The sequence below is a fragment of the Dendronephthya gigantea genome, unplaced genomic scaffold (assembly GCF_004324835.1).
Source record: "Dendronephthya gigantea isolate DGI-Jeju-01 unplaced genomic scaffold, DenGig_1.0 000004F, whole genome shotgun sequence".
NCBI classification, from domain to species: domain Eukaryota; kingdom Metazoa; phylum Cnidaria; class Anthozoa; order Malacalcyonacea; family Nephtheidae; genus Dendronephthya; species Dendronephthya gigantea.
In genome coordinates, this window is record NW_021163014.1 from 3,827,820 (window position 1) to 3,843,120 (window position 15,301).

The window sequence follows — 15,301 nt, forward strand, 5'->3', positions numbered from 1 at the left end:
ATTTTATTATAGTCAAGTAATTTTAAAAAACTATATATAGAAAATGGGTAAAAAATATTTCAGTTATGGGTATTTCGGTAAAAGTATTTAACTAAAGGAAATAGATTAAATATCTAATATATTAGAAAGAAGAATGAATCCGTATAAATTTATTTTTTCTTCTTTTTACGGTCTCCACCACGCCAGGTCCCATCACACGAAGTCGAGGTACCATATGATAACTCATTTAGTGAATAACTTAGATATGCGAAAAATATTTTAAGTAACTTAATATTCGCCGCAACTAGAGTTTTACCCGTTTTACTTTCCTTTTTTTCTTATACGAGTTCATGTGGAAATACTTCACTGTATACTCCTGGCAGACTAACAAGTCCATTTTATCCTTACTATTACGCCAGAGACACGGATTGTACTTGGATTATTTCTACTACCAATGGAAAAATTATTTTAGTTCAATTTTTATTCTTCTCGGTACGTAACATTTAGCAACCTTCGTAATATATCTTTTTCAATTGCCATAATAAGTATATTATTTTTGCTCTAGCCTTAAAACCTAGCTTTGCTATGGGTTTTCCATTTCATCAGTTTTTTTATTGCGAGTGCGCGATAAGTGTCGTCAAAGATAATAACCTAGCATTTTTTGTCCATAGAAAATATTAATAAATAACAATGATCACTCTAAATTCTAAAAATAACGTAATAAACTTTTCTAATCTTCGCCTATTATTCCTAACTATTCCCACATAAAACAAAATTTCAACCAACCTTGTTTTTAAATCTACTGTTTTCCCAATTACAAATAACGCATGCTAGTTTACGAGATTGAAACAAATTTTCACCTTTTCCTGACCACAACGAAATGATTGAAAAAACAAATCAGTGAATAATTTCAGCCTCGTCCATTTTAAAATGTAAGTGGCCGTGGAGGATCCTTAACTGCATGGCGGCGCCAAGATTCATACATTCACGTTTCCTTTATAACTCAGTGTATTCCTACTCTGTTCACAGGAATATATGATTATCAGCCCCCACCCTCGGCTTCTTTTGTCCTAGCTGTTGCTTAATTTTCTGTGATATACCTAGCCGTATCACATTATGCATATGTTCTTATATATTTCTAATATATGTATGTATTCAACAACCCACGCCAAACATGTCTTTTGTATTCATGCAAAAACTATAACTACAATCATTTCCTGCTTTGTCAAATAATAGTCTGTCAAATTTATGTCAGTTCATATCTAACAGGCACATTTATTGATTGAGCTACAAAAATTTTGAATGGTGGATTAACAAATTCGTCAAAAAATTTATAGCTGGAAATCGATTCGAGTTGTCGACATGATTATTTGGACGTTTATGATGGTAATTCTATGAACGCAGAAAAACTGGGGAGGTTTTGTGGGGAGCAATTGCCAAGGCAATTGTTTTCAAGTGGTTCAAAGCTCTTCTTCGTATTTCATACGGACAGTAGTGTTCAGGAACAAGGGTTTGTTCTCGACTACACAAGCAGAAATGGTACGAAATGGTTTACTTTTATTCGTTTGTACAACTGAAGTTTTTTACAATTATATTCTTATATTTTGATTCAACTTTATCTTTATGTCATGCATTCTTACATTACCAACAAATTTCCCGGATAAAAATTCACCATATTCGTTTCTACGAGCGCTTCCTATACGGGAGAACGGAAATTCTCGCAATGAATTTTTAGTATTATAGCATCCAAGCTATAACGTGTTATATTTTCTTATATTATTTATGATTTCCTCTTGCCTTGGGCAGGCTTACATATGCATTTTTTTTATCCTATAGTTGAAAAATTTCTTGAACATTGTCTGTTATCATCTGATATTTAGTTAATAGTGAAGAATGTGTGATGGCGGATTTTCAAAAAAAATTGGTTACTTAAACCACAAAAAATGAATGCTGAAAATAACACAAATTTAATCGACTATTAGTATTAAAAAAACTAGCGTGTAAAATTTTACCCGTTCTACTGAACATTTTCTCTAATTTAGATTCATGTGGAAACACTTATCTGAATACTCCTGGCAGACTCACAAGTCCTCGTTATCCGTACGTTTATTCAAAAAACACGAACTGTTCTTGGGTTATTTCTAGTGCCAATGCAAAAAATGTTTTACTGCAATTTTCATTCTTCTCGGTATGTCATGCACATTTATAGCTGCCTTCGAAATATATATATTTTCAACTTCGATTGTATGGGTATATTATTTTTGCACTGTGAGTGTGCGCGCGGTAAACTTCGTCAAAGATTATAATCAAGCAAACTTTGTACGTAAAAAATATTGTTTCAATTAAGAGGTTTTAAATGGTGGGACTACAAAATCTTCATGAAATTTCTTTATTTATAGATGGAAGGCAGTTCAAGATGTCAACATGATTATTTGGACGTTTATGATGGCAATTCTGTGTATGCGAAAAAACTGGGGAGGTTCTGCGGGAAAAACATGCCAAAAACTCTGGTATCATCTGGTTCAAAGTTCTTCATCGTATTTTATACCGACCATAGTGTTCAGAAACAAGGGTTTGTTCTCAACTACAGGGACACAAATGGTATGAAATAGTAAAATTTTTATTCCTTTGGTTGTTTCACAGTTACTTTATCTTCATGTCACGCATTCTTACTATTACCTGTAAATTTACCAGATAAAAATTTACCACTTTCGTTTGTACGAGATTATCCTGTATCCATGTTTTCTATTTCTATTATAATGTAACTCAATAAAAAGATATTGTTCAAAGATTATAATTCTATTCAATAACAAATTCTCATTACATCGCAACGCTTGTTAAGTTCGGCGGGAAAAGTCTCGTGTTTCCATACAGTTGTAGCATGTCGAGTATTCGAGTTACGCTTCTCGATCAACTAGCACGCGCGTTCTATAAATGTCATAAGTTGTGTTATAAAAAAAATTGGGATTTTGGGCGCTTCACTCGATGCACGAAAATTCTAGGGTTTAAACGGGCTTAAGTTCGAGTGGAAAGCTATAAGTCCTCTGGCAGGAATCGAACTTCGGTTTTGCGATGCCGGTGCAATGCTCTTGCCACGGAGCTACAGAGGTAGCTGACAATAGCAAACGTGGTAAATGTGTATACTGTAGGATTTTCATGTGTATAACGTGTTATATCTTTTATTATTTAAAATTTTCTCTTGTCTTGGGCAGATTTAACATTGATCATTGAAAATTTATTCTTTTCCTATAGTTGAAAAATTTCTCCAACATTGTCTGTAATAATCAATCACTATTAATTGTGTAATTGGATAGCCTTTATAGCTGGAAAATCTATTTGGACCTCAGAACTGGTTATTCGACCGCTTACGCGAAAGCTGTACTAGTATTTTGAACTTTTGGTATTTGAATGGGACGTTCATCATTTCGGCAGAGAAAGTAGAAGGAAACGAATCCGGAAAATAGCACAATATTAATAATTATAAGTATTAATAATTTTAAACAACTAATGTAGCTATACATTGTTTTATTGCCTTTAAAGATACCAATAAATGTTCTGGAGCTTCATGTGGTCCCTATGGAAACTGCGCACAAATTAATGGTTCGTACATTTGTGTTTGTAAACCTGGATATAAAGGAAACGGAACAAACTGTACAGGTATTACAGTCACCTGGCTATTTCTATATCAAGTTCCATTACAATACGTTTTGTCTGCATGTGGACCGATTCTATCATTAATTTTTTGATGCCCTGCATGTGTCCAAAACCACTGCGAGATCGTAAAAGATTTCACGTTTTGAAAGATTATGTCACTATCCACAACCCTAGTGCATAGTGTACATTGAACAAGTTTCTGAAGAGTCGGAGGAAACCGAAAGCTTTTTCCTAATACGAATTTGAGGTTTCGGTGCATGTCGCTGCATGCATGGTTCGTTTTTTTTCTCGACGGACAAGCCGTGATTCTTTGGTCCTAAATAAATGCGTTTCTCACGCTTCAGACCTTCCTGAGTAACATTATTATATGCATGATTAAAAAAATTAATCGGTGTCAAAATAGAAGCGTAGGATTCGTTGTATAGTAAACCGCATGAATTAAGAATTGAAATTCTTAATATTGAAATGTAAATACGTATAAGATTATTAATAATTATTAACCTTCTCTGACAAAACAGAAGAGGAGAATATGATACGAATGATGTAATCATGCAGTAGTGTAACCAGCCTGACAATTTGTTCCGATTTAGCACTAGGGCGTGGACGTCAAAAGAGGACGTGAAAATGGTGAATAAATGGCGTGACGAGTCTATAAATGGACACGCCGCGCCATTTATTTGCGATTTTCACGTCGTCTTTGCTTTGACGTTCACGTCCTCGTGCTAAATCTCCTTATTGATACATATACGACGAACTGGATTCTCATTCCTTTTTCACATTGTAATGAATGTACCGAGGGTGCACTGCATAAACACTTTTGGCTCATATTATATTGTTATTGTCGAACTAGTAGTAATATATAATAATGGAATAGTAGTGATAATAAGTGGATTTAGAAGAAATGGAATGAACTGTAAATGTACGGTCATGCAAAAGGAAAGAAAAAAGGCTAGCGCAAATTAAACGGCATGATTCGCAATTTGAAATTGAAAGAACGGTGTTCATCTCTGCCTAACATTCCACAAAGTTCCCTTAAGTTGAACACTTTTTATTCTTTTGTGCTGTAGAAAAGAATCCCCGATTTAATAGTAGCTACCAGTGAAACATACTGATTCTACGTTCCCTAGATGCAATTTGGAATAAAATCTACCCGTGATAACTCCTTCCCATAAATATATGAAACTGAATTTATTCCAGCAAGGATTTTGTCGATTCTTCATACTATAGGAATATTAATCCATTTTAGATTAATCACTCTTCTGTTTAATTTTAACACTTCAATAATTTCCTCGTGATAGATATAAGTTTTATCGGAGATAAAAGTTAAATCGATAATCACAAATAGCAGAAATTTTCTCTTGTCGTAGATGAGAAAATGCATGAGAATTTTTTTAGGAAATATCAAAGCCTTAGCAAAATGAATTTTATACATCTCCCTAGATATCAATGAATGTCAATCAAATCCCTGCAATGTGAATGCAACTTGTGGCAACATTGCTGGTTCGTATAAGTGTACTTGCCGTGTCGGTTTTGAAGGCGACGGAAGGAGGTGTACAGGTACACATTATCAGTGGCGAAGCCAGCCTGACGATTTAGTCATGCTATGCAAGTTTTATGTTATTATCATTATGTATTCATTTCTTTAGAAATTCATTGCTTTCACAGTCAATGAACACCAAAATTATTAGTATAGCATGACTAAATTGTCGGGCTGGTTATGCCACTGCATATTATGAACAAAAACTACGATTATCATAGTACATAACCAGAAAAAGTCACTCCATAATGCATGTCTAAGCCGGGCTGTCGCCGTAACCATAATTGGAGGGTGCTTATTCATATATTCATGTCCGTACAACCGTAGTGAACAATAGCTAGTAAAAGAAATCAGTTGCATGAGCATAGGACGAGTTTGACAATTCAATTATTTCCTCGTCATACTTTAAGTTTAATTTTTCCCCGAGTTAAAAGTTTTACTCGATAATGACAAATAGCCGAAATTTCTTTCCTCTGGCAGAATAGGAATACATGAGAATTTTTTTAGGGAATATCAACGTCTTAGCAAAAAGGAAAATGAATTTTATATCTCTCTAGATATTAATGAATGTCAATTAAATCCCTGCAATGTAAATGCAAGTTGTGGCAACATCGCTGGTTCATATAACTGCACTTGCAATGTCGGCTTTGAAGGCGACGGAAAGAGGTGTACAGGTACACATTATGAACATAAACTACGATTATCATCGCGCATATAACCATAAAAAGTCACTCTATAGTTATAATGTAATACAGCCTTCTCTATAAGCTTTTAGTATAATTTCAGTATTGAAAAATGACCTTTGAGCATTCTGATTGGCTCCTTCAGCAGTAACTATGAGGCAATAGTTACTGCTCAGAGTAGTCTGAGCAGTAACTATTGCTTTTCCCCAAAAAAACATGGCTGAAAATACTCAAAATCGTTTTGGAAAAATTTCGGAAGCAGAAATTGAGAACATAAATCAGTTGTATTTAAAAATAAAACTTTTTCAATACTGAAATTATACTAAAACAATTAGTCGCCTCAGGCTCGGTGATTACAAGCCTATATTCACTTCGCCTTCGGCTCAGTGAATATAGGGTTGTAATCACCTCGCCTTCGGCGACTAATTGTTAAATAATTGAGGGGTGCATAATTATTCTTATTATATAGGTGCTGTGTATTTTAAATGTGATTGGTTCATGTTCGTATATAGTCACATGACTTTAAATAAATGCAATGTTTCCCGTCAGGGAAACAAGTGAAAAATTGTTGCCCGCATATTTGTCATAACAAAGTTTTTTGAAATGAAATTGTCGTGTAACATGTATGTTTTTGTTCCTATATAACAAAACACTTAATGTTCGCTACACCTCGGGAAATAGTGAGTTTTGTTTTTTGAAAACAAAATGCTCCTCGGGAGCATACATTAAGTGTATAATATACATGCAGGGTGTATCAGAAAAAAGTTTATATATTTCGGAAATGACTTCTAGACGTACACGCACACATCGTTAGGGAAATCGTTTGGTATGTGTAGGTATTTTGAGCCCCTCAAACACCTCCGGTACAAAAGGTTTGTAAGAAACTGTATTTTTGAATGTAAATATTTTTTGGCGGTCAATTTAGAAACGGTTTGCGAACAAAAATTGGTAACTGAAAATACTTTGCATTTTACTTACTTTTGCATTTTAACCCTTAAAATATGATTCTTGGCGACTCACAGCTCGTTAATCCCAGTTGTGAGTGATTTGCATACATGATAAAATCAACAACGTCAACAAACTTAGACGTTAGTTTACGAACTAAATTTCTGTTAATCTCAAACGAAGAAGAGCAGAACTAAACTCTGTTTCGAACAAAACTAACGAAACAGGAGTCTTCCACATTCTTAGACTAATATTAACTTTGTTCGTGAACTAACGTCTATAACCGTTGCCCTTTGGGAATAACAAATGAAACGTTGATTACTTTTTAATGTTTGCAAATTAGTTTCATCTGGAATTAATGATCGAGTTTCAGTCGCCAGAAAATCAGATTTAAAATTAAGACGCAAAAATGCGACCGCACGCGCTAGCTTATCCCTGCAGCAAATTGTCTGAAACTTTCAGTGGCGTACCCAGCCTTACGATTTTGTCCCGCTATGTAAATTTCCAGTTATTATAATTATTCATGTCTTTAGAAATCTATTGTTTTTACAGTCAGTGAACACTAAAATATTAGCATGGCGGGACAAATCGACAGGCTGGCTACGCTACTGGAAACTTTAATAACTTATAAGAAACCTTCCATATTAAATTTTTAGGCCTGTCAAACCAAACTGCATTTTCAGTCACCTATTATTGTGCGTGGGCTGTTTTTAAATCGACTACTAAAGGCACGTTTTTTACTCGCAAAACACTGTTTTTTACAGACTTCTTCACAGGAGGTGTCTAAAGGGTTTTACCTACACATACCAAAAGATTTCCCCAACGACGCGTGTGGTGCGTTTAGAAGACATTTCCCAAGTGTAATTTTTTATACACTCTGTATTCATGTTGGTGCACAATAGCTAACAAAATAAAGCAGTCGGGCATAAGACGAATATATAAATATGCACCCCCCAATTAGGCTTCTAGGCGACGGCCCTGTGTCTATTTCGATTATATCACGGTTAACTCTTAACTGCGATGGTAGAGAAGTGGACACATGCGGAACGATATCTATGCTAAGCGACCAAAAGAGATTTTCGTTTTGAACCGATCACCTAGTTTGTTTACATCCAGGGGCGTAACTAGAACGATAATTGGGGGGGGGGGTGAATATTCATATATTCAGTTCTGCCCGACGGATTTCTATTGTAAGCTATTGCAATTACAAAATAAATCCGTAGGGCAGAACTGGATATATGAATATTCACCCCCCTGATTATCGTTCTAGTTACGCCACTGTTTATATCTTTAGTAAATTTGAGGTAAAAAGGTTCATGATTTACCATTGATTAATTTTTACGTGAAGGATTAGAAATTTATGTATTCTGATTGGCGTGAAAATGTAAACAATTATGCCGAATAATTTAAAAACGAAATTCCACCTTGTTTGCTAAGCGATCATAAATAAAAATACCAAGAAATGCAAACCTACTTGCACAAATTTTTAGTTTGTCAGCATAATATGTGACTTTTTCTCGAGCTAGATTTGTGCCGAAAAAACTCTTGTGATGTAAATGCAAAGTCTAAGGCAAACAAAAAACGTTAAATTAGATTAGTAGAGCTGATTGAGTTAGGACTCCAGCTAGTATACCTATATGGTTCGTATCTCTTTTAAGATATCAATGAATGTAATGGCCCTAATAACTGTTCCCCGAACGCTGTCTGTCAAAATATAGTCGGGAGGTACACGTGTGATTGTATTGATGGATATCACGGTGATGGAACTCGCTGTGGTAAGTAACTTTATCCTACAAAAATATCGCATGCCCAAATCAAGATATTAAACCTAATGTATAGAATACATAATCCCCAAGCTGGTGCGAAGCACCGGGTGAGGGTACTAATTCCGCCCGGAGATTTTGATTACGCCCGGGAATGCAAATGCGAAGTGAAAGTTGTCCGCTATTATGTCATGGGCGTTGGGCGTTTTTGTAAGTTATGCGCATGCGTGAGTTTAAGACGAGTTAAAACTGGTAACCAGCAAACGTTTGCAAGCGTGCGATTGGCTAAATTAAAATTTTGGTTTGCGTAAGCATAACTGATATTTTGAATTATAAAACTTTTTAAAAAATATTTTTCATTTGGATGGTTTTGAAAATATACGGAAAAATTCACTCGTAAAAATGATTAAAATGTAAATTAAAATGTATTTTGTATTTTAAAGCATGCAAGTATTTCGTAGGTTAACTTGTATATTTATCAACAAACGTACGACACCTCTTTGAATTTATTCGTCAATTTCGTTAAAATGATTTTGATTGGGAAAGCATTTATTTTTAAAGGTCAATCTGTTTAAAAAGGAATTGAAATTTCCCCTAAAATTGTAGTATTTAAAACTATTCGTAGCACAATTTATAATGAATTACGATTTTAGTCGAGAGTCGATTTTATAATTGTACCAAGATATAGGATTTTACTTACACGGCTTCGATCATTCAGCAGAAACGAGTATTATAGAATTTCATTGATGGAAATATAAGTTTATTGCTTCAGGCGAGGGGACTTTGCATGCAATGTATTTCTAGTTATCATATATCACACGGGGGGCAGTAGATATGGATTTTATGGCAAAAAACAATATCTCACGAGTGAGCGCAGCGAACGAGTGATATACTGCTTTTGACACGAGAACATAATTATATGAAACACATATCTTCGAGCGAACCATGCTCTGTTTATTATATGGACTAAGTTATGAGTGAAAAAAATACATACAAAGAAGACCAGCAGATAAGCCGTGCAAGACCATTAAAAAAGCGAATATTAGCTAATTATAAGCCTAAATATTAAAATAGAATAAATTTTACTTATCTAAAAATGTGTTTTTATTATGTTGTTATTATTTCCATCTTTAATTTCGTTTTATATACGAACCATGGAACATTCTTATTTTAACAAAAGCAACAATAAAAGTAGAGGAAAATTTTTGACTCGTTTTGTCACCCCCAAACGTGACATACGGAAAATATCCGCACTGCAATCCAGGTGTATAGTGACGCATGAGTTCTACGAGTGTTTTAGTTCTAAGTATTAAATACTTCCATCCGTATAATAAAAACAATAGAAACTCAGGAAAAATATAATTTTCAAAATGTTTATATATAAATTTAAATATAATTCTTAAAACGCGTTTGTATTGCTTACCCAGTGGTTCCCGTAATTTAATATGCTTGCAATGTAGCTTACTCCATTTTGTCGATCGTTGTTAAATGACATTCTTTCACAAAATTCCCTCACCAAATTTCCCCTTTGGCCCCAGGTTGCATCGAACGACAAATTCCGCTTAGAAGATGTCTGTCTGGTTTAAACACGAAACGAATTATTATTGTGTGTATATATATATATATATATATATATATATATATATATATATATATATATATATATATATATATATATATATACACCCATTTGCAAAAACGTTGGCCGCAGATAGATAGATAGATAGATACTCGAAATCTAATTAGAATTGCATATGTTGTGTAATATTATAGAAATCCCATGCAAATGTAATCATATGCAATTCTAATTAGACTTCGAGTATCTATCTATCTATCTATCTGCGGCCAACGTTTTTGCCAAATGGGTATATATATATATGTATATATATATATATATATATATATATATATATATATATATATATATATATATATATATATATATATATATATATATATATATATATATATATATATATATATATATAGATTTATATATAGCTATATATTCTTACTTTATAGACGATATAGATGAATGTACTGAACGATCAAAGAAATGTACAGGTGCAGGTGAATTGTGTACAAACTACCCCGGGGGATACCGCTGTGGGTGTATCAGTCCAGGCCAACAATATATTGATAACAAGTGTACTGGTATGTATCAATTATTCAACAATCTTAGATGACTTCAGATATTTACCAATGTTCAAATGTAGGCGGGTATAATATTTATCGCATGTAAACAATGACGACAAAATTAGAGACTTACCTTACGCTAGACTTTCGCGGTGTGTAGCACTGAAGAAATTCATTTCAAAATTCAAACCCGATAGACTGATTATGATGTAAATTAGCAAAGCACATAAATAGAGCGCCTTAATGTTCAGGTTCATGCAATTTTTTGAATACAGATAGATTATGCTTATTATTTAATCGCTGCTTTGCTTCCCGTGCAATCTTTTACTCTTCTTCATAGATATTCAGGCATCCGTCCAAGGCGAATTCCGAATAATAAATCGCCAATACATCCCTGCCTTTAATAATAAAAACAGCGCAGAGTACTTCCAATTTACTGAAATGTTAATTAAAGAGGTGTGTATCATGTAGTCAATAATTATAATTTATTTATACTACAGTCTACAATTACCTCAATATCGGGTAATACAATAACCTTCCTTCGCATTTCCCAATTGAGAAGGGAACCAAAAGAATGCAGGGTTTCGTGGGAGCTTCTCCCTTGCCTCTGCATCGTTCCTGTGTCCAATTTGGTGGTTTTAATACTTAATGCATTTTCATTTAGCTAACAAGCCTTTACACCAAGACACCGAAGCTACATTCCACCTTTCGTTCAATTGTCATATTACGACTATTGTAAGTACTATTACCACTATCCATTTTATTTCAGTTCCCGCTTGCAGTTCAGTTTCCACTTGCAACACCCACCTAAGCATAAAAGGTTAATTGGGGAGGGGGGGGGTTGTTTAATAATATATTCCTGTTTTTACAACCATAGCAACAAACGCAAAAAAAATCGGTCCGACATAACACGGTTATATGAGTATATATGCACCTCCACTGCCAGCCTTCAATATATAGCTTTTGAACATAAACAATACAGTTCATAGTATTATTTATTTAGATGTTTTGCGAAACTTTTCGACATTCAGACGCACATTGTACTTTCAAAAATATAAAAGATCCGCATAAGTTTCCATATGACGTTCACTTTGTTTTACACTTTGCCTTTGGAATTCGCGCTTATATTGAAGCTTTTGTTCATATTATAACCTAAGAGCCATATTAACCATTAATATGCGTAATGTGTTCATAAATAGCGATATTAATAAAAGTAGTATATTTCACGCTAAAACACACTTGCGACGACGAGAAACAAAAGAGAAAAAACAAAAGCAAAAAAAACCTACGCGAATTTTCAACTCTGTCGCTCACGCCGGGGTGAATAACAAAAAAAACAAAAACGAAACAAAACTGAGGCGAATTTTCAACTCCGTCGCTCAGGCCGGAGTAATAAAGACAAGTTCGTATAGGTTGTATAAAAAACTGCAACCCACTTATAATATTCATATATGTGTGATTCAATAACAAAAGATCGTAGGCGTCTGTAAATTATTAAAGTTGCGGGGTTTTTTATACACCCTGTATATAATTATGATAAAATTTTCAAAATAATAATGTTCAACGATTCGAATCCTTTTGTGTTATCATTAAACGTTAAGTAGCCTTAAAGATTTCTTGTTCGACATGTATAGCTCAATAGTGAGAGAAATTAAAAAACGCTTTAAATAAGAAAATTCTAAATTCTAGTCCTGGGTCGGTGTGCCTCGATTACGTGGCAACATTCAGCGATACAAAGGGCATAGATGTAAAAAATATTCAGGATGAGTTGGCACAATCGCTACAAGTCACACAAAATGGAACATTCCTTGGCAACGGTCTCAAAATAAGCGAGAGTACGAATATCACTGAAGTCGCAAAACATCTAAGAGTTCAAGGTAAGAAAGAAGAGCAAATCAATAAAGTCAAAATAATAGAAGAAACAATGCAGGCGGGATCATTGAATTCCGAAATGCATCTTTAATTTCCCCCGTTTTGCCCACCACGTGGAACATTATTGCACTAGCAAAATTTTCTTCCATTGCGTCATGGATATCTCAGCGAAGCGAAGGAACAATATCTCCGCGAATAATATTCAATTTATTGTTCATATAAAATTATTCCGTCATACGTAATTCATCCTACAAGTAGGCGTGGTAAATTCACACATCTCCAGTTCCCTCGATCAGTGGAATGAAAACTAGCACTACTCCTTAGGCCGGTTTCAACGAAGTAGAATTTTTCGATCGAACTCTCTAATAAGAAAAATCGCCCTTGTCAGATTCCTTTAAACGGTATTAATCTGCCTAGTGAACAATGGCCTTTAGAAACATTGAATAGGCTGAATTCACAGAGGTTGGAAAGTTTTAACTCTCCAATATGAGAATTCGCCCCTGTCCAGTGGCGGATCTAGGGGTGTGCAGAATAAATTACTACGGCTTAAAATCGGAATCGCATTGGTAGATTTTAATGTAAAAATATTATTTTCAAATCTCTAATCAATAGCTTTGTTATTAACCCCTAAATCCGCCACTGCCCCCGTCAGATGCCTTTGAACGGTACTAATCTGCCTAGTGAACAACGCCCTTTAGAGAGATTGAATAGGCTGAATTCACAGGGGTCGGAAACATTTATTTAGGAGAAGCACTTGATGGTGAAACATAAAGATAATGATCCATTCAGCACATGTGAACGATGTGCCGTATAAAACAGGCTTTCTCCTTACAATGATTGTCAAACTCAAAGAATGGAAAAATCAATGTGTGTCATAATGCAGTATTTTTTCTCTCAGATTACGACGAATGTAATCCTAAAAATAGCATCCATGCTCCTCCCTGTGGCAACAATGCAACTTGTATCAACACAAACACAAGTTACGATTGTGTTTGTGATGTAGGATTTGTGAAAAGTAGCGCTGTATGTGCTGGTAAGATACACTCTGCAAGTGAAAATTTTTTGTGAATCGTTCTCTGTGAATTGATTTAATGACCATTAATATATTTTGTCACTATCGTTCTAAATTTGAGGATGCGGAGGCTTATTTGTAAATCATTAGTCCTACTTGATAGCACTTACGCAGTTTATTCCTAATTCCCTCTATACTGTCCTTACCACCAAGCTTTGCTTAATTATAATGCTGTATACCTTGTTTACACTAAATGCGAGACTTGGTTAGAAAGACAATAACATAGCATGTGAAGAAATTCCCCTATGTGCTATTCTACCCTTCTACGAACCATATCTACTATAGTAACGGTGCGGTTTGTAACAGTACTGAATGTTTTCCTATAGCTCGGAGAGGTGTGTTTAACGATGGCTTACGCCATGTAAAAACAAACATCATTTATAGACCTGGAGTGAGGGGCATTCGGCGAAATATTTCGCGAAGTAATGATATTTTCCGCGGGCTTTGCCATTATTTTCAGCGGGTTCGTGTTGTCCTCGGGAGAAATTGCGTGAGAAAAATCTGCTATCACAGCGTGATAAATTTAATGTCACACCCCTGGTACACCCTAGCTCGGAAATAGGCGATTTTTGTGCGATATTGTGAAAAATCTCCTCGTCACGTGATACAATATTTTTTTGATTGGACAATTTGAATTTGAGGTATAATATAGTCATTTAACGCAATTTTAGATATCGACGAGTGTTCCGAGGATAGTAATTCCTGTCCGGCTAATTCTGAATGTAAAAATACAATCGGATCTTTCACGTGTTCCTGTAAATCTGGATACGTTCGTAATGGAATTATTTGTAAAGGTTCGTTTACGGATTTTTGTTAACTTTATTAGTTCGAAGATATTTTCGAATCAAATTATTTTGAGAGAACAACCTTAATTAATTACCCTTATCCAATGTTCCTTGCATAATTGCAACTTTTCCCCGAAAGAAAATTACTGCCAAAAATCAAATAATCATTCTAATGAGTATATTCACGTTTCAGAAACATCGAAGGAGCCGACTGAGCACGGAACTAAATGGTATATCTTCGTAATAATAAGTGTGGCTGGGATTGTAATCGGGCTCTTAATTGCATGTATTGTGGTATGCCAACGTCGTCGATTTTTGAAAAGAAATGTTGAATTTAATCCGGATGTTCAACATTCATATCAGAATTCAGTTTACGAATTAGATGCTGGGAAAGGTGGAAAGACAACTTTTATGAGTCGGAGGGAACTGCCAGACACTAGAGTTCCGAACAGTATTAACTAAGTAAAGTAACAGTTCCCGAGAACACTTATTAAAGTCTAAAATAGCTCAATGCCGCAAGCCGATAAAAGCACGCTTCTTATAATAGAAAAAAGAACTTTCACTGAACTTTGAGACAATGTCTTACAAAATTAGGTTAGCATGCACAATTATGATTTTTTAGCTAAAATATATAGTTAACGTTAAAAGTAAATGTTCGTAATTAATTTTGACGAAAACGATTTATAAATCAAGGGAAAATAAATGTATTCTGATCAAGAATCTTAGATATTATATAGTCAAATACACGTATTGCACAATCAACCCTATAAAGGTCAAGTTAATTTATAACAATTTTGATGAGAACCGAACTCATGCAGATTTTTCAAATTATAGTCATGTCTATGTTTTGAAAATCTACACATGTTATATATCAA

General features: G+C 34.4%; 1 protein-coding gene across 1 annotated transcript in view; it reads left to right on the plus strand.

Annotated features, from left to right (window-relative positions):
- Positions 1-14,888, plus strand: part of LOC114515559 — a 30,583-nt gene extending 15,695 nt beyond the window's left edge. Inside the window, exons 20-35 of the mRNA XM_028534842.1 lie at positions 187-209; positions 328-471; positions 1,317-1,518; positions 2,022-2,167; positions 2,379-2,580; positions 3,520-3,636; positions 5,074-5,190; positions 5,728-5,844; positions 8,457-8,573; positions 10,584-10,715; positions 11,038-11,153; positions 11,362-11,432; positions 12,387-12,574; positions 13,468-13,602; positions 14,313-14,435; positions 14,620-14,888. Of these exons, the coding sequence (XP_028390643.1) occupies positions 187-209; positions 328-471; positions 1,317-1,518; positions 2,022-2,167; positions 2,379-2,580; positions 3,520-3,636; positions 5,074-5,190; positions 5,728-5,844; positions 8,457-8,573; positions 10,584-10,715; positions 11,038-11,153; positions 11,362-11,432; positions 12,387-12,574; positions 13,468-13,602; positions 14,313-14,435; positions 14,620-14,888 (2,219 nt within the window). The remainder of the gene's footprint in view (positions 1-186; positions 210-327; positions 472-1,316; positions 1,519-2,021; positions 2,168-2,378; positions 2,581-3,519; positions 3,637-5,073; positions 5,191-5,727; positions 5,845-8,456; positions 8,574-10,583; positions 10,716-11,037; positions 11,154-11,361; positions 11,433-12,386; positions 12,575-13,467; positions 13,603-14,312; positions 14,436-14,619) is intronic.
- Positions 14,889-15,301: the final 413 nt, after the last annotated feature.